The sequence below is a fragment of the Pteropus vampyrus genome, unplaced genomic scaffold, assembly GCF_000151845.1.
Source record: "Pteropus vampyrus isolate Shadow unplaced genomic scaffold, Pvam_2.0 Scaffold155, whole genome shotgun sequence".
Taxonomy (NCBI): domain Eukaryota; kingdom Metazoa; phylum Chordata; class Mammalia; order Chiroptera; family Pteropodidae; genus Pteropus; species Pteropus vampyrus.
In genome coordinates, this window is record NW_011888936.1 from 3342898 (window position 1) to 3363640 (window position 20743).

Below are 20743 nucleotides of genomic sequence, written 5' to 3' on the forward strand. Positions count from 1 at the left end.
GATTCAAAATTTATACAATCTTGACATTTGATCTAGAGTTTATCCATGCAAGTACTTATAAAATAAAATTCTTTGTGAGAAATATGTTTTCTACCAAGATCCATTATTGATTCTGGAATATACAGTTAAAGGAATATACAGGTTTATGGGAGTGATGTCATGGCCCTGGCTCTGCCATTTGTGCTGAACAAGTAGTGACAGCTTCATCAGTTATGGGGATAGTAATGTAAAAATAAATAAAGAAAGAAAGAAAGAAGAAGAAGCAAGGAAAAGACCTGCTATCATGGAATGATAGCAAAACAAAAGAAGGCAAGAAACTGTCATTATGGAATACCTATGTATGTTTTCCACACACCCTGTGGAATTTAATGTTCTTACCAACTCTGTCGGACACAGGTAACAAGATTCTCCTTATTACAGCTGGAGAAGCTGACAGAAATTAGTTCTTGCAAACAGAGGCATCTACCTAATGACAGAGAGCAGGTTAAAACTCAAATCTTAAACTACAAAGCCTATATTCTTTGCCCTATACCACATTTCTGCTATTGCTCTTAATTTTTAAACTTTATTAAAAATTTTTGTTTTACCGTTGATTCCAAAGAGGGATGTGAAAAAGGGACCATACAGCACTTATATGACAATAAACATGTGAACTTGTAAAGCTGCTGTTGCCTCTCTGTCCCTCAGTCCTTTCTCTCTCTTTTCTCTTCCCTCTCTTTAGTTCTACAGTTTGTATCAAATTTTCCTACACACGTCTGCATCCTTGAGAAGGAAGAACATGAGGCAAATACTTCTAGTACCATATCAAGGCATTAAATAATATTACCGCCAATTTTAACCACCTCACTGTCACAGGAAATGTTTAAATGTCTGTTTAAGTGACCAGTTCTTTAGTGCTAGTTGTCTTGTATATATTTGATTGTCGACAGTCCAATGAAGGATATCATCCTATATACTTTATAGGCATGCCATCTCATTATTCTGTAAATATCTCTAGCTGGAGGTGTAAAAGAAAACTAAAAGCAATCGAGTGCTATTTCATGTTTCTGTTCTTGGTACCTCTAAATAGAAAAATCAGGGTCACTATTATAATTTTATGGAACTTTTCTGTACAAGGACTTCATTATGAAAAGTATAACAGTGTCTTAAAAAATATTATCCTCTGAATCTATGTACATGTAAACTGTTGAACTAGCATGGGAAAGATGTTAAGTGATGGGAGGTTTGGAATAGCAATGTAATTGGGCTTATCTTTGAGGCCGTTAGCTATTTTTTTCCATATCCCCCAAATAAGCTTTTATTACAGGCCTTGTTAGTTGCTCTCCAATAACCACTTATCACTTCCTTTCTTTATAACAAAATCTTAATTCTGTTGAGGAATTCACATTTATCCTCCAACCATATGCTTAAGAGGACTCAATCCTATTTCCCATTCCAGATTATTCTTCTGTTTACTAAAATGTTCAGGTGTTGCATTCTTATCATTATTGCAAATAGAGGTACAGTGAGCAAAATAAAATGATATAGAAATTTCTTTTTACTTAATAGTATGTATATAAATTTCTTTTCTGGTATTTTCGGTGTGCTTTTGAACACTTTGAAGTTTTCCACAACTAAAATTGACAAAGTATATGGATCAACTTTCTTTATAATAATGATTAAACTTGTAGATAATACTCAGATTTTCATATCAAGATGGAAACAGCCTGGGGAATGGGTCACTTCTGAAATACTTAGCTTTTTAATGGCATATATATTAGACCCTCTGTGATAATGAACACTGTTCTGTTGTCTTATTAGAGGCTGAAGCTTTTTAGTGGCTGAAGAAAATGATTTGCTTTGACCGTCTCATTATTTGGAAGAAAAAACCATTGCAGAAATTTTATGTCTATTTTTTGCCATGTTAAACTGGAAAAGGCATATTCCAGTCTCAAAGGCTTTTCTTGAAGGCCTTACAAAGCAGAGCTCAGTATCTGAGTTTGTTTCCAAACCTGAATTTCTCGAGTTTCGGAGAGACAGACTTCTATTAGGCCACCAGGCTAGCGCAGCAATGTTTAGATATTATTTCAATCAAAGAACTGTGTTCCATTACCCTAGGATCTGTGTCAAGCTGTGGATTAGGTTAAAAAAACCAACAAAAGCTCCTGGTGGTTGAAAGATTATAAGTATTTTACTACATTACTGCATTGCAGGCATGAGCACGTTCTTTCAGCATTTTAGAGTTTCACAATGTTACAGTTAATTAATTGTGTCTATCTAGCTAAAACACTAGTCTGCAGTTACCATCTGCACTTTTAATAAATCCTTTGAATTCCCTTGATCTTTCTTTTTTCTTATCCTCTGTGCACTAAAGCACAACTTTCCCAAACCCATAAAACTTTGACTAACGGAATAAAGAATTAGATTTGAGATACCTGTTTTTGTTACTCTCCCATGCTTCTCTGACCTTTGGGTCACTTTCTTAATATACCTCAACCTTTCTCAAAAATGGTAAATGAAAAAACTGAAATTATAAAGCATGACTATCCTTGCTATGATTATTAAAACAGTTATCCACAAACGTATATTACTAGCCATTCACTATACACGTTCAAATATAGTGTTTATTTTCCAGAAAGTAGTTGATGTTTCTTCATTGTATTTTACTTCTTTATTTTTTTGTTCCCCAACTATAGGCATATATACCAATTAGGTAGAAAATACAGTGGGGCAAAAAAATTATGTTTATCAATCGTTCTTTTGACAATGTTTTTCCTTATAACCTTTGAGAGGCACTTTATGGTTTCTTGCATGAAATCAAAACTTACTCAATGACTCTAAAACTCTCCAACAATTAATGAAAACTAATTGTCTCAATTTGCTTTAGATACTGATATCCATATCTAACTGTTATTAGAAAACCTATGTTTTTATCCTCAATATTCTATGTGTAGAACTTGACTTTTTTCCCATTCATAATTCACTTTCAAATGTCTTTAATCTCAGTATTTTTCATTTTCTCCAAAGTCTCTCTTGCTACTCTTGGCAAATATAGAAAAGAAGCAGAGCTGCTGGCATAAAATTGCTTTATCTTGACCCCAGTAGAACTCATTGCCTGCCAGCTGTGCGGAGCGTATTTCTTAGTAGGGAGCCTGGTCTTGCTTTCACCTGGTGCTGCGGGTGTGAGCAGCTATCATGTTTGGATTCAAAGGTGGCCGAGATAGCAACCTGAGGACATGTTCCTGGAATGAAGGAGAGCCCAGTTCTGTGCAAATGCCGCGGGTGGGAAGAGGGTTGGGTACCCTGCTGAGAGCATTGTGATTTGTGGGTGGAATTGGGGCGTGGAGGCCGGGCCTCCAGTAGGAGCCCAGAGCTAGACCGCCTTCTTTTCTGTTTGAGAACATCTAAAGTAAGAGGCAAAACATGGCTTTCACCCCTTCTCAAAGCTTATGTGAACTCTGTTAGGGTGACAGAGGATCTACTTTATTTATGCTGTGGTGTGGAGATAAAGATGTTGGAACTGAGATCATGATAACTTTTATACTCAACACAATCCCTCCTGTTAGTTCAGAAAGACTCAATTCATTGCTTCTCTAGAAAATACCGAAAAACAAAACTGCCCAGAGGTCATTCATTGCTGGTTGAGAGTACCAGCTGAAAGGACTTGTTCCTCTTAAAAATTTTAACTGGATAACAATTAAATGAATTATTTTGCTACTAGTTTTTTTCTAAAAATAAGAGGATTTTTTTTTTTTGGTATTAAAACAGGGCAGATAGTACATAAATAATGTACTTATTAACAATATATTTAATGAATGTTAAAATTACAATGGAATTTGTGGAATAATGGCAAGATAATAAGACATCATTTTTTGCTAAGCAGGAGGCTACAATTTAAGAGTTAGAGTTATGGAGAAAACAACATTTCTTCCTCCTCCTTTTGTAGTTTTACATTTAGCTAGAGAGATTGTTCTCTAAGATTCAACACTTAAAGAATGCATTTTTTTTATATTGTTCAAAGCTGACCTCTCCTTTTAGAAAAGTTTATCTGCACTTTTTCATCTGTTTAGAAACATACATTTTTGGTTAAGAGATCGAAGACAATCTCTCTTTGTCTTTTTTTTTCCTTGAGCTAGGGAGGTTGAGATAAAAAAGAATGACTGCCTTAAAAGTCACACATGGCTGTAATTTAAGATTTTTTCCCTCTCATTGTCCATAACAGTTGAAAGAAACCTTCAATGAAAGTTTATTAACTAGGCCAATGCCTGAGGCAATAAAGGTTCATTTATTACCAGTTTCTTGGCTGTTTTTCTTCTTCTATTTTTCGGTTAAACTCATAGCGTAAGATAATACTTCACAAAATTAAACCTTTGACCTTCTGTAGAGTTAAGTCTCCTTTGATTAGATAAAGTCACAATTTATGGTCCAGCATGAGGTTGCACATGAAATGAATAATGCAATAGACTTCGTGCGGACTGAGAATCTATTGCTTTTGAAAAGATGAATGCTGTTTAAAGGGGGAAAAGTCTGCTTAAGTGTGTTGTCTTTATTCAATATGCACTTTAGCAATATTTCAAAAGGCTTTACTTCCAAGATAAAGTTATGTTTGAATTTTCTAATTCTCATAAGAAAGACGTATGGTAAAAATACTGCAAAAAGCTTTTGTAACTCTTTGTAGGATTGGTATAAGAGTGATTATGCTACACATTCCAGGTATTACAAAAACCGAATTATAAAATTAAATAATTGCATGAGACAAATGACCATTGGCTTTACAAATGGAGTTCTATAATGATGGGACAATTAGAATAGTATAATTTGTGATAACATTTGTGTAGCTATTAATATGGATTAAATAAAAATGGTATTTAATAACTTTTAACAAGGAGTAAAGCAAAAAAATAATACGCTAATAATAACAACATTAAACTGGGTTCTTAATTTTAAAACCAATGCATAGGAGTTCAGTTTCTGGTTATTATGATATAGTAACCTTTGAGAATAATAATGTTTTTAATTTTGTTTTCCTTAAGCCATGTTATAGATTTGAAATGCCATAACTCACTGTCAAAAGAGTGATTGGATATAGTTTTTTAGATATTTCTCTCATTTTTCTATATGTACTTTTCAAAATTATTTGGGAAAATTGAGAAAAATCACAGATCCATCAGTGAAAATATTTTATTGGACTTGCCTAATTACTACAAAAGAGATATACTTTCAGACTCAGAATTGATGTTTAATTTTATATTCAGCCCAGTGGAGGTAGAGAAATGTGTACTTTGTACAGGTCCGTGTTTTTAACAAAGCTGTTGTGATTAGCTGGTTTTTAAATTACTAATTGGCATGCAGAAGTTGAATGCTTGAGAGAAGTGTTTTAGTTTTAGTTTGGTCGTTTTCAATTAGCTTAAATTATTTAAGGTGAATAAATCTACTGCAGTGATTTAGTTTCTTTTAATAGAATCTCATGGTACAACATAAATTAGGTCAAGAGAAGACTGGATCAGTATAGCTACAGACTTTGCTTCTAAGCTGAAAAAAATATATAAGGAAAATTGAAGATTTGCTTTGATTTACTGTTGTTTTGAAATAAAATAAAAGTTCTATCAGAATACACAAAAGAGTCACATTTCTTGCCACCTTAGGAAATAAGTGTTTCTTTCTGTTGGAATGATTTTTGCAGCTAAAAATAGAAATGAATAATATAATACCAGCCATTGGTAATTCTTCCTTGACATCCGTCTCCTCTGCTCTTAGGTGAGCTGAGTTAAATATACTAATCAAATCTCGGAAGGGAAATAATTTTAACATAGCAGTTTTTTCTTGAACAATAAAATATAAGGTTACCTCAAAATCGGACGACTTAAGTAATTTGTCTAAATTACACTAAAAAAGTTGACTATGATTACAAGCACTACAATTTGCCTATCACCATTCACATTTTTTTGGTACCCAAATGAGAAAAATATCGCCTTTGTAGGTTAATTATGGAAATTAAGATGTTGATATAAATGCAAGAACTTAATGACAAAGGAGTAAAGAATACATTGCCTCGACTAGCCCCAACCCGCACCCCGACCTCTTCAGAAAGTGTCTGTATAAATACATTTGTTTCTTGAGTTGTTTCCTTCAAAGAAAGCTAATATTGTTATTTATATAAAAAATATGGCCATATCTTCTCCAGCTCTTTCTATCTCATTGGATAACTTCTCCCAAACAAGACTTACATGTAAAAATGGCCACCTGTGTTCCACTTTTTTCTTAACCCTTCTCCTTACCAATAATCACAGACTGTTAGAGCCCCACATGCTACCTGGATTCTGGAAAAAAGACAACAAAGAAGACTTACTGACATATTAAAGGATTTAGAAGAGAATTTATATGGTGTCGGAGAACATTTGGGGGAGATTATTCTTAGGCTAAAATGCCAGTGGGGTGACTCTTGCAGGAAAGTAAATTTATGACACTGTTTCCTCTTTTCACTTATTATACTGCCTGAACTGTCAATATATTGACAAGTTACCTCTTTAAGAAAACTTTCTTTCAGAATGCCACTTACTATCAGTTACTCTCAGGCTAGTAAGAGCTACCTGCCTGGAGTCAAGGCATTCAGTAATTTGGGGTGATGAGTCATGTAGGTAGTTAAGAAGTATTTGGCCTTAGACAAACATGGGGACATTTAATGCCCAGTATATTGGAGGATAGAATAATAAGAAATAATGATGAGGGTGCTTTAAAGGAAATTAGAGTCAAAGTTTATATATTTCACTTTGTTTTTATTTTTCTATATTCAAAATATATAGAAGAAAATAATTTGTTCTCTCTTCTCTTTTTCCTTGTTGTTCCATACTCTTTTAAGATATAGGTTTCAGGCTAATAGAAACACTGTATTTCACCAGTAGTATAAGTTAAAAGTTTGATGTATAATTAAAGTTTAATGACCATTGCTTCAGTGACAGATATTCTAAATTCTATAAAACTAAATCACAAATGAACATTTAGATCAGGTTCCTAAGTGGAGTCAATTTATACTTGTGATATCACCTGAATGTCTATAACCTTGACTTTCTATGCAATTCATAACTACTTGAGCAAAGGAGATTCGTTTTCTTTCAGTAACTCTGTAGTTACTGTGTTCTGTCTTTTTCTTTTTACATTTATTGACAGAATTGGTGTGGCTAATGCTGAAGGGGGAGTTAGGGAATTGGGATTACTCTATCATTATTTAATGGTGTGACTTTATAGAAATGATTAACCTCACTGCTGCTAAGTTTCGTCGTCAGTAAAATAAAAGGGTCGCATTAGATAAAGTTTTGCTTGTCTCCTTGTTTTATAAGTCTAGACCCCATGTGCATGTCTAGAGATATTTTTCTAAAGGCACAAATGTTAAAAAAGAAAAAGTAAAAGTGAAAGTTGTTTATTCAAGAACTTGCTGTACCAAGTTCAACTTTTCATAAATCACTTGTTTTATTATTTTAAACGATAGTAGTTTGAAAGTTTTTATTCTTTATGTTTCAGCCCAATTCTATCAGTTAGTGATCAGAATTTGAGTATTTCAAAAAACTTCCATGGAAATTCCTCAGTGATTTACACGTGGCCAGAAAACATCCCCCTCGTTATTCCCTCCTCCTGACTGCTCTACTGCTCTGACTTCCTTCACTCTGAGAGACTGCAATTCTAAGCTACTCAGAACAAGAATATGCTACATTGATGTCTATTTGATTTATTAGTCATTATCAGTATTATAATAAACTCTTCCTATACATTTCTCCAAATTAGTGGGGTTTATTTGTTAACCCAAACATTTTAAGAATTTAATTTAATCAATTGAAAAACTGAAAACTGGTATAAAGAGTTTTCTATTAATGCCCTCAAAGATCAATTTTCCTGTTCTTGGTAGAATATAAATGTGTTTCAAAGGGCAAGAAAAGTCAGTCTCATGGACATTAGGAGACAAATTTACACTCAAAATCTTCAGTCTACCCTGATTCACAATTAAGTTAGTTATTCTGATTACTTAACATTTCTGTTATTTAATCATTTAAGAGTCAGAACAGGCATGTTTCAATCACAATTTTCATTTATTTAGAAAGCATTGAGAAATAAAATAACTGAAAATTAGTATCAGTTTTTTTTCTAGACAGCTGATATTTCAATAAGTGTAGGAAGGAAACAGAATAAGAAAAAGGTACTGGTGTTTTCAAGTTGTTATTATTGAGCCAAGAGTTATTCTAAGACTTGGAGTGATTTCAATTGAGTTGTAATTCAAACTCATATGGAGCTTACAATGCACCTTCAACAGAGTATTGCAAAGAGTTTATAGGAACTGTCAGGAACAGAAAGATTACTTCACAGTAATGACTGTTGAATTGGACTCTGCTTTTTGATGTTTTACTTTCTGAATTGAATTGTTGGACAAGATTAATTGCACACAGTGAGAATTTTAAATGAATGACTACGTAAAGCATTAAGTTTCTCTGTATGCCACTTGGGGAAAAAAAGGCTAGAAGGTTTAAATGAATAAGTGTATTTAATGAACAAAATGCCTGGGCTAATTTTAAAATTCCTTTACTAACATCCTTTATTGAAAGGATGTTATATTCATCTGTCTTGGTTATATTGCTCTGGTTGAAGTAATTTAATATTCCTGCTTTCTGCTAATCTTCTAGTTCAACAGAAGTAAACAATAGGTTTCATAAATTAAAAATACACTCTTCTGAACATGCTTATAAGATTAAAAAAACAAGGCTGTAAACATTTATGACTGAAACAAACTAGATTGTTCAAATACTGCCATGATGTATCATGTATATCAATATGGCACTGATATCAGTTAGAATGCAAACAAGGTTTTAAATGATGTGCCCCTTCATTTCAGCTGGAGAATCCGCTTCACACCATCTGCCTATCAGATGGTTAGAAACCAGGACTGCGTATTAATGCCACATGTTCGATTTTCCTCCTTCTTGTAATGGTTAGATTCATATTGCTAATAGCTGTGCCTGAGCACTGTCGATGAAATTTCTGTGACGGTGGAGTGATGAGATATTTATAAGCTGCCTGTCTCCCTGAATAATCAGTAGGAAGAATGCCAGACATAAATAACTTATCAATTCCAGAATATTAATAATAACTATCATTGGCTATAATCTACTACATGTTTAAAATGTTTTTTTTTTCTAAATTTGGGTAAAGTGACAGAGATTAATAAAAAGCCTATCATATGGAAGCTTTGAACGCTGACTATCTCTTGCGTATAACTCATTTTATTTAACTGTTAGGTTTTGGAAAATGCATTTTATATGGAATGTGATGTAAAAGTAGACAACATATCAAACATTTGGAAGTCATCTTGATGTCTTTGAAACCAAAGATCAAAGATTGGACCTTTCAAGTTAATGAGCAAACAAACAGATCAGAGAAAGAATTTGACAGCAATATGTCTTTTTTATTGATATTTATAATCTACAGTTGTAATCTACTCTTTATAACTAGGGGTACTAACTTATTTGAAATAAATAGAATGGGGATACTTTTCCCTTTTTAAAGAGAGCGATCAGGATTGTATAATGGCATTTGAAGGAGTTAAAGGCTGTTTTGATAAAAGTCGAAAGCAGAAGAAAATGCTATCTTTGCAAAGTAAAGTAAAGCTCTTAAGTGCTAATAATGCTTGTTTCTCTTCTAAATGATAAACCTATGGATTGGTTTTAGGATACTGAATTTGAAGTAGCGAAGGCTTTGTATCTACATAGCACAGAGTGGAGATTTAGTGATTTTGTGATAAATTTGATCAATGTAGGCTACTAAATCAAATAATTTGATAGAAGCATGGTTTTTAGATCTCCATTTGTCAAATGGCTTAATTTTCACTTTACTTTGTTAGGTAGCTTTTGTCATATTTCCATTTTATGAGTAGTTGAACAAAGGCAAAACTAAACAAAAGAACATGATAGATATCGTGGTTTGCCTGACGATATCTACAGCCATTTGCAGAGGGCTTAGTGTGTGCCCATGTGTTGCATGCCTCATTTCATCTATATTCTCCACAACGTTGTCTGATGTTAGAATTGATATGTCTGATTTTAGAGATAAGGATTTTGAAGCCATAAGAATATATAACTTGCTGCAGTATCCCAGATAAATTTAATGAATGTTGTCCAAAGTGTGTATGGCTTCTTGGAATGCTTTTCTTTCAAACACCATATATTTACTTCTTACATGCTAGAGAGTTTAGACAAGTAGTAATTTCCATGTAGTCAGTTTATCAACAAGAACTTAAAAAAAAAAAATTTAGTGGTGTACCAACAAGTGACCGTAAAAGTACAAGAACTCTATAAGCCAGGATCAAAATAATTTCTCACAAAGCTAGTTTTAAAAGATTATATATCGAGTTTTCTCTGATGGAGCAGAGCAGAATGGAGTCCATTGCAATGAGTTTATATCATAACTCAGACAATGATATGACAAGCTGTGTTTCTAAATTCTGTCTAAAAATCTATTCATTCTTTTAAATTGTAAGTGATAGTGTTTGTTAAGATCAAATAGGAAAGAAAAAGAAACCAAGATGTTTTCGATGATGTCGAAATATGGGCTCTAGCTTAAGTTTGATGTACAATCCCTTCCCTGAAGGCCAATTGAAGGACTGAGAGTGCACAGTGAATGACTTATTACTCTTCCTCTGAAGGAGAATGTCTTTTTTAAACAAAATATTTCTCAAACTATTATGTTCAACACTGGCAAATGAATTTTAAGAATACGTCAAAGTTTCCTCACTGTTGATGACAAAGTTGGATTTAAAATCTTTTAAAGTAAAATTACACTACATTTGACTTCTCAGTTCAGTACATGTTTTTGCTTTGGTGCGTGAGATACTATAAATGTTCTTTGAGAGTGTAAAAAAAGCAAGGTCGGTAAGGTAAGATAGATGGGTTAATCATTCCTTAGAGTAAGAGTGTAAGAGTGTAAGAATTTATTCATTCATTCCCCGCCCCCTTCATTCCGATACATATATATTTTCCCCTAATGGGAAAAAGAAATCTGGTTAAAAATTTACCAATGAAAGAATCAGGAACAATTATTCAAGCCATTTAAGTAACAATTACTGTATATACCAAAGAGATTTATATATGTAGGTGGTGGCTGGAGTTAAAAACATGCATGACCTGCATCAATAACAGAGAAGTGCTGCAGGACTCGGCTGCCCTCTTTGCTTCTGCCGTGTAGACGAAAGGTACATGACAACTCATTTTTACAAAGTGCACCACACTAGAGCAGTACGTTTCAAACTCTGATTCCTTAGTTCAACCTGATTTTGTATTTTAACATTTCTTTGTTGATTTTCATGTAAACTCACTTATGAAAACCACTGTAACGGTGATCTGCTTGGTTAATAATCTTTTATTGTAAGATGCAGACATGCTTTCGTGTAAATTCCTGTCATCAAAAATCTAAGGATGGTAAGCTAGCCCTAAAGTGACCCCCCACAGTCCCCCATTTGTACAAAAAAAATGGTACAAATGTACCAAAAAATGATATGTTTCCCCTCTCAGATTGCACCTTAAAATGACGCAAATAGAATCAACTAAAAACATAGAGATGCAGAGGTCCCAACCAGAATCTCAGATGGTAGAACTCAGCTATTTGCATGTTTTAAAAACTCCTTGGGTGATTCTAATGCACAAGAAATGGCAAACTCTCATGCAGCAGGGTTGAGAATACAAGGAGTAGTAGATCACTAGCTCTACTCTTTACGAGTGGAGTGGGAAAGTTCAGCTCTTTCAATAGGTGAGACTTGAGCTGATTCTTAAAATGTTAATAACTGTTTTCCAGGTAGACTGAAGAATCAGGAACCTTAGCCTGCTACTCCTAGAAGCATAGTATTTAAGTCACGTGATGGATGCATGGATGGGGACCTAAGAGCTTTTCTAAAAAGTGGGAATAATGTGTGCAGTCTGGCTTGAAAGGAGGAATGTAGTCCACTGGAAGAAATGAAAGAAGGCCTATGTGTCTGGAGCACAGAGAGCAAAGGGAACTTGGGGGGACAGATGACATTATACAGATAGGCAGGGAACTGTGCACAAAGGGTCCTGACAGCCAGGCAAAAGCATCAGGTTGCTCCTAAGAGCAGTCATTGAATGCTACGATTGGATTTTCATTTTCATGATGTTGTGTTGACTCCTTGCTGTATGAATAATAAGAGATTGGAGGTGGGAAAAGTTGAAGCTGTTAAGAGGCTATTGCAGGATTCCAGGGATGGAAATGTGGCAGCTTGCATTAGGAGAAGCCAGTCGAAATGGATAAAATTGGTTGAATTTGAAAGCTATTAAAGAATTAAATGTGTGTGACACACAGATTATATGCTATATCTTTTGGAATTTTATTAGGAATGTAAAACTGAAATAAATTGCCAAATGGGAAGATAGAAGAGCACTATAGATAAGATTAAATAAATAATAAAATTATAAAAAAGAAACTTTAAAAGTCAAGGTTTAATGCAGTCAGTTAAAGAAAAGTAGAGTTCTTCTAGCGGAGGGAGCTGTGGCCAGCTCATGATATCCTGCAGGAGTCATAGCTATGAATGGACTTGTCTCACTGAGGAACTAGAATTGTCTTTCTTATTGGAATACTATAGAATTATATTTACCCACAGCAGGGTAAAGCATCAATCAAAGATAAAACCCTAAAAGTGTCATCAATTGGAGATGGAATAACACCAGTAAATGCAGAGAAGGGACAAGTGAGATGTGCACATTTGTGACAAGGCAGAGTTGAGGACGAGAGATTTGCTGAAAAACACAAAGAGAATTTTAAGAGAACAGGAAAGAAAATGTTCTGAAACATCTTTGGAGGAAATGAGTAACTGGGGAGAAAATTCAATCATAGGAAGATGAGAGAATCAGTTCAAGTTTGGGACTTAAAAGGCGATAAATGCTCAGTCCAGATTCAGATGAATTCTTTGAATTTAGATCAGTGCCTTTTTAGGGGGCAGTTATCAGTTTTTCATGCAAAGCTCCAATCTGAAGGTCTTGTGTTGAAGTGAAAGTCGTCAAGGCCTTTTTAGTCTGATCTGAAGGAAAGGTGAGGTCTCCTAACCTCTAAAAACAGCAGTAATTTCTAGGAAAAAAGACTTTCCTGAGGCTATAACTTATTTGCTATAGTAACTAGAAGCGATGATTAGTGGGGAGGAAAAGGAGGAGAGAGTTGTTCAGTCTCTAATCCACCAGCTGGGAGTAGAAATAAATCACACAGATAAATTCAAACCAGGCTGAAGCACTGTAGTCAGAAACTATGAAGCAAAGAGTAGGGCGTGGAGGTGATGGTATATATCCTCTTGTAGACTGTTATAAAGTTTCACAATAAGGAGACATCTTTCATGCATTCCGGTGCCTGTTATTTTGGTAAGGATGCCAAGATGAAGTGAATTGACTTGGTAAAAGTTCACACAGTTAAGGAAAACAAGCCTCCCTGCTCAAAAACCTCTGCTGGCTATGTCTAGCCTATAAATAAAGTATGGCCTTAGCTTTCTGTCCTGTAATCTGGTCTCAAACTCTATTTCTAATCTCACATCCATTCCTATCTCCTGTTCTCTGGCTGAACAGAGAAAGACTGTTCTGGACGAACAACTTGGCCAAGTGGATAAAACTGTCCCCTTTGGGACTAGAATGCCAGAGGATGGAAAGTTGGGGGAGTGAGTTGTGGGACAGGGATAGACCAGATAAGGACAATGGCTTATGCAAAAGCTTGAAGAGGCAGGGCATGTGTGGGTGCTGGTGGCATGTTCAGTGTAGCTGGAGAGTAGCATGAGAACGAGGAAACTTTGGGTGATGAGCTAGCTTCACTCCTCAATGCAAGGCTTCATGAATGAAGCTAAAGAGCTCAGATTTTTTCCACCTTTATGCAGATGTAGAGGACTTTTAGCGGGGAATGACATGTTCAGATTGGTTTATTTGAGAGATCATTCTGGATGCATTTCTATTACTATCCTCCGCATGAATTATGTTTCTGCTAATATTTAATTTGGGAGTTTAGAAAGCACTTTCTCTATTATATTGATGTCATTTTATTGGCTAGTTGGGAATGAATATATGTTATTAGAGTGTTGCATGAAGGAATCAGATACTTTAATATGTTTGTATGTGTGTTATATAAAATACATGGACTATTACATGAAAAATCAGATTTTGAATTAACTCATTTTTAATTTATTCTTTTAAGGTCTGACAGCAGCAGCTGCAGCAGCTGCCGCTGCTACCAATGCAGCTATCGCCGAAGCAATGAAGGTGAAAAAAATCAAATTAGAAGCAATGAGCAACTATCATGCCAGTAATAATCAACATGGAGCAGATTCTGAAAACGGAGACATGAATTCAAGTGTTGGTAAGTTTTATGTTCACTGCAAATGTTTGTGATTGTTCTGCTACCTCATTACTTTCTTTTCCAGAACAAACTATCGGTGGCTCATTCAACAAGTTTAGTACTTTTTAGCTTCGAATACAGTATGCATTTTGCCTCTCTAATAACAAACAGTTTAAGTAAATCATTACCAAAGATTTTTTATTATAAATCAAGTTTATGTCTATAACTTCTCTAAGCATCCCAGTTAACATCTTTCATAACACAAATAAGGTTTTATAATCAGAAGTTTAAAATATGGATTATAGGTAAGAGAGGTAGAAGAATATTTACAAACAAAACCTCACACTTTATCTTTTTTATTTTTTATGCATTTGTTATCAGATAAGAAATTTGCATTAGCAGCAAAACACATAACAATCCTTTCACGTGCTGCCAAGAATAAGAATTATATTGATAATTCTTTCTACATACAACCCTTAAACATTTCTCTCATATTAAACATATAACTCTAATTTTTCTTGATTTTTTTTCTTTCTTGAGGTATAGAGAAAGAGATGAAAAGTTTACAATCAGTATTTCAACCAAAGGAATAGCTTTCTCTTTGCAGAATTCATTTGGGTAATTTGTTTTATCAAACTTGATTTCGAATATGAGTTAACTTTTTTATTGCTATCTTTAGCATCTGTGTGTTGGTGAGACACAACATTTTATTCCGCCACTGTACTGTATCATTTCCCTTTAAAATGTAGAAACCATGCTCAAAATATAATTTAACAAGAGAAATTTGGATACTACAAGATATGTGCAACATACTATATCCAACGTATATCCATGAGGGACACAGTAATTCATGGCAGTACAATTAAATTTTCTTTTCCCTGCATCATTTTAACAGATTATTTCTTTAGATAATCAACAGCTCTCTACTTTCAGTCCAGTGGCATTTGGTTAGGGATATATGAAGGAATACTGTGGATTTTAGAATTAATCTCTCTTGCCACAGTTCTATAGAAGCACACACTAGACATGAATGTTAGGGTGGGAGGTCATTTTGAAATATATACACTAAGCACAAAATATCACAACTTTAGTGATGCCCAAGGGTAGCTTCTAATGGAAAAAGGGAATAATAGAACTTTTTAGCAGAACTCCACAAGGAATATAGGAAAGGAGTGGCCGTATGGGCTTGATTTGAGAGTAGGTTAGAAAGAAGGTAGTGGCCATTCTGAGAAAGATGAAAAGACGTGGAAGAGAGCAAAAGACATGGCCCTAGAGCTGAGAGGAACCAGGGAAAACGTCGGTGCTTGCATTTATGGTGCTCCTGGTGAGAAGGAGGAGGCAGCAGATTGTTCAGGTCATAGTTTACAGACATACATTTAGACTTTTAAAAGTTAAACACTACTGAAGTAAAATGAAAAATTATAATTCTCTTGAAAACTATTAAGTACATATTTTTTTTAAAAAATAGAAGTCTTTGACTTTAGCTTGTAAAATATCCAATATTAGATACCTTTAAAAACAAATAATTTGGCCACTTTAAATTTTAATTATCATTTTAAAATATAATCTGGGTGGGTTGTTTTCAAAAGTTTGGAAGAATAAGCCTTTAATTCACAGTGTTCTTAATAGTTGGTGTTAGGAAGAGGGATAAACAAATTATGCAATTCAATAACATTTAAAGCAAAATATATTAAAACATGTATCTTTGTTCAAATTTCCTGAGCAACAGAGCAGCAGTAGACTTTGGAGAAACCAATAGACAGAAGATAAGGAGAATATGGCTTATAATTAAGCACTGACATACATTTAATAATCGATATTACAGAATAACATTTGCCTACTGACTGAATTGTATTTCATCTTAATTATTTGGGTACATAGGCTATCATAATGACCTAAAAATATTGAGTTTTCTTTTATGTTTTAATTAAAAGCAATCATTTCTCTTCCACTAAGGTATTTACCTGGTAGTTTATATTGCTTTACAGATTGGACATACACCATCCAATAGCAATTTGAACCAGGAGCAGAAATTTATTTGAATTGTCCTAGAGGGTTTTAATATTTTGAGATTATGTTAACATTGGTGCTGTTGCTAGTCCAAGTCATGTAGATCATTTATGTTAGATATCTATAGCTGATTTGGAGGGGGATGTTATCGTCATCATTTTTATTATATTTGGCTGTCCTCTAAGAATTTATGACTTATTTTATTTCCTGAGAGCACCCACCGTCCTCCTTCATTATCTAGAGATCAGGAAAAGAGAGTTTGGGGAAGGGTACAAGGCAATGGTGAGGGTGGGGTTGTGCTTGCATAGGTCGAAGCAGTTGGTTAATTAGTTGTTGCTTTATGTGATACTGGTCTCTGATTCTGAGAACAGTGCCTGCCTCTTGGTAAATGTTCGCTAATTATTTGTTCTGTATTTTTAGAAAGTTATGTAAAGTTTCTGAATCTAACATTCTACATCTGGAAAATGGCATAAATAATACCATCTACGTCATGGGAATTAAAGATTGTATTTGTCAAGTGTTTATCACTTTGTTTATTACGTGTCTGCTTATCACCTTGCTTGGTGACCAGTAAGATTTTTCATTTTGGTATTGCTTTTGCTGTTTTTATTACTATTTCTCCAAACTCGCAGTCCTGAAAATTTTCCTTTTTCCTCTTTTCACAGTCATCAACTGTTTCCTCCTCTGTTTTCCTATTCTCTCTGCTAGATATTGTTAAGGTACAGGCAGCTGTTATGTCATTTGGATTTGGTTGTACGTTTGATTTTAGCTCATTCTAGGAACCCAAAAATAATCATGCTACAGTCCCAGCACTCACGAGGAATACAGTCCATGGGCGGGACGGCTAGGTGTGTGGGCAGTCATAACAGGAAGCACTGGATCCTCTAGGAGCATCAGTTAACATGAGCTGCTTAAGAAGTTGTACTGAAGCATAGAAATTCCAAATGGAATCCCAAGAATCTCAGAGGCCTATATTTCAGAATACAAACTTACTGCTCTCATGAATCTATCAGTTGGCCCTTTGAAGTAGTGAAACCCCTGAGAGAGGTGCTACTTAAATGATGTATTGTTGCTACTTAGCTCTGCCCAAATCCAGTGACATTTTTGAAGTCAATCCAGGGTTCTTTTTCTCTTGCACTCATCTGGCTCACAAGTTCTGTTAAACATTTTACATTTCCCTACATAAGAACATGACTGTGTTTTTGTTTTAGTCTTTTCCCCTTGGTTGTAAATAAATCCTTGTTGCCCCAGAAAACAGATTTTGTTTTTGCTTGGTCTGGTTTGACTTAGCTTGGTCAGGTAAAGAGATATTTTTATTATAGATGATTCTTTGCAGTTCTTAATATGCAATGTAAAAATTAGCCAGAAAAGGATGTTTAAAGAAACCTTTGACACTGACAAATAATTACGGTATATCCCAATTTTGCATGGTAACCTTGAGCTCACATCCTTCCAATAGAATGATCACTTTAAGAAGAACTGAGGACCTCAGGATAGAGCCGACTGAGGCATCAGCATGCTGAGTAAAATATATGGCCGTGTCGCCATTCTCCCTCATCCACAATCAATTGGATTCTTTTAGTTTAATATTTACTTGCTAAGATGAGATGCTAGTCTGCATGGTGATAAACAGTCTGCTCCTGGCATCTGAAGGTGACCTGTCAGTTCATATGGACAAATCTCCTGCTTACTGAAATGTACAAAATAAATCATTAAAGCAGGCAGGTGCTCATTCCCAGATTTAAATCACCATAGATTTATGATTTGAATTAATGCTTCATTTGGCCATAGAAATAGATGCTGAGACAAATGATATGCACTGGTTGGGGTTTCCATACTGTAGCCATCCTGATATTGATTACTGAGATGTCTTTGCAATCTCTTGTTTATATCAAGTACTATCTTGTGACAGGTTGGCTGATATGAGCTACACTGCAGATAAGAAGGAAAAATGTCCTGGATTCTTTTTAGTGGCAACACTATCCACAACATCCAGGCCAGATAAATTGCTATTTTTTTGCTTTAAGACCTGATCTACATAACCAGCTTAAAAAACGTTTCTTGGAAATTGGGACTGCGATAATGAAAAGGCAGAATTTAAAACCGGTGAACCCAGGGTCAATTCCATAGAATCTATAGCTGCGTTTTTATCTGCTTATCTTTTTGTGTTTTTTGGCATCATGCACATTTTTGAGGATACTAAATTAATCACAATCGATTTAATCTAAATAAAGGAAACATAATTTTACTTCTGGTTTTGAAATGATATATAAATATTGACATAGTAAGCATCTCTTAATAGTTTCTGTGTATTTAAATACTTGCTAAACTTAATATCTTACTCCCTTAACGAATGACAACACAGGAAATGACTCTTTAAAGATAAATACATTAAATACTATTCCCAAGTGCAAGACTTTGTGGACTATAATTTACCAAGAGGCAGGAAAAGACTGCATTTTTACTTCTCTTAACATTTTATTTAAGGAAAACACTATGTACACAGTTTAAAAAATACTCGGAGGACTTAAGAGGGACCTTTGCCACTAGCTAATATCTGACTCACAGAACTGGTAAACAGCTATCAACAATAGTAGATTGGTTGCTTAGTAGGAAATGAGTTCATATCTATTCAAAATGTGATCTCAAAACAGATGTCCCAAGAAAATCTTATTGTTTAAACTGTAGTCGTAACCCCCAACTGCTGTTGTTTCTTTAAGGAAGTGAAGTAATCTTGAGACTTCAGTCTTTTCTGGTTCTGAACACCAAGGAACATAAGTGGGAGACCGCTCACTGATGTGGTGATCCACAAACCCGAACACATTTCATACGCCTCTGATAAAGGGTTCTTTTTCATTTTTTCAAACTTGTAGTAGTCACAAAGACTTAGGAGTTTCAAGTGAAAACAAGAACTTGAGATTGGGATTAACAGCTGTGTTCTTCAACTGTGTTCCTTACTCTTTACTTCTGTCCATCAACCAACAAAACAACATAGATGAAAAGAAAAATGCCAGACAAACAGGGAGATAAAATTATCTTCCCTGGCTGACCATCCCCTTATCCTTTCTTTCTTTCTTTCTTTTTTTTTTTTCTTTTAACCATTCCTGCAGAAATAGAATAGTTTATACTGTAGTCATTTCCTTTCCTCTAACCCACGTGTCTATTTGGAAGGAAAAAATTAATTTTATGATTTTAGAAAAAAAGTCTTGGAGACCTTGAGAAAGCAAATAAAAGGAAACTGAGAACACAGGCCACCAAGCAGAGCTCTGCAGTTGCACACTGGATTCTCTGCCTTGGCGATGTTAATGAACTTCAAATCCTTCCTATAATTAGATGAGGGAATTGCTTATATTTTCAAACAGATGATGCTGCTATAATGAAACGATTGACAGGGAATTTAAGAGTGTCTACAGTAGTCATTTGGTTTCTGTTATAAAAAAAAAGTTTAAAAAGAAGATTGGCTTTAGACATAGGTCCTGAGAGAGGTAGTAATTTACATAGCATGCTATGACAGGTGTCTTTGTATAGTAAGGAAATAAAATGGAAGACTAGAGAAATGATGGGCAGGTATAGCAATTTTTTGGGGAGGGGGTGTCCTATGCTTATTCTGCTTAGGTTCTTTAAAAGGGGCCGAGACTCAAGAGATGGATCCGGATTGAGTGCACAGCTGTAACTGCTGATGAGCTAATTGCTCCTTATCTCTCAGCCCCATTCATCTTCATTTTTTACCAATTACTGAGAATTATCTGTGTTCTCAGTTGGATATGAGAGTTAATCCTTTTTGGTTAAGCTGGCAGTACTGTGAGCAGATTCCAAATCAGAGGGTGAAAAAGCCAAAGCAAGCTTGCTCTAAAAATGTCTCCAGTTCAATTACAGTATCACTGATTCATAAGAAATTTGCCATTGTTTAACAGATTAAATATGGAAAGTTTTTTTTTTAAACTTTCTTAATGTTTCTCTGCCTAACAATGATTTTTAAGATCCTTCTTCCTGTCCGATGAGTAAAACTTAACGATATCAACAGCCAGGCTCTTGTAAACATTACTCAAGACTACCCTAAAAGGCCAGAAAAATTCTGACACATGCAATGAGAAATATTTGAGAACTGATAGCTGTCAGTTTATATATAAACACTTTTAATGGATGCTTTTGCTCTCTGTAACTTCATATATGGTAAGGAAAGTATGTCCAAACATAAACCTTTTCACAAATGACACATTGGTGGAATTTTAATGGAAAGACCACATAAGCATCACTCAAAAATGTAGGAACTGCCATGGTTTGTTATTCAATTGATTGTGAATAAGCCATATGGCTCACATCATTCCCTATGCAAAAGATGTCTTCATATCTTGACATTTCAAACAAAATTGCTTGTCCCAACATTAAAAAACTAAAA

General features: G+C 34.6%; 1 protein-coding gene across 1 annotated transcript in view; it reads left to right on the forward strand.

Annotated features, from left to right (window-relative positions):
- The window catches only part of DACH1 (dachshund family transcription factor 1), a 392519-nt gene that overhangs the window by 199705 nt on the left and 172071 nt on the right, over window positions 1-20743 (forward strand). The window contains exon 3 of the mRNA XM_011369789.1: window positions 14194-14355. Coding sequence (XP_011368091.1) covers window positions 14194-14355 — 162 coding nt within the window. The remainder of the gene's footprint in view (window positions 1-14193; window positions 14356-20743) is intronic.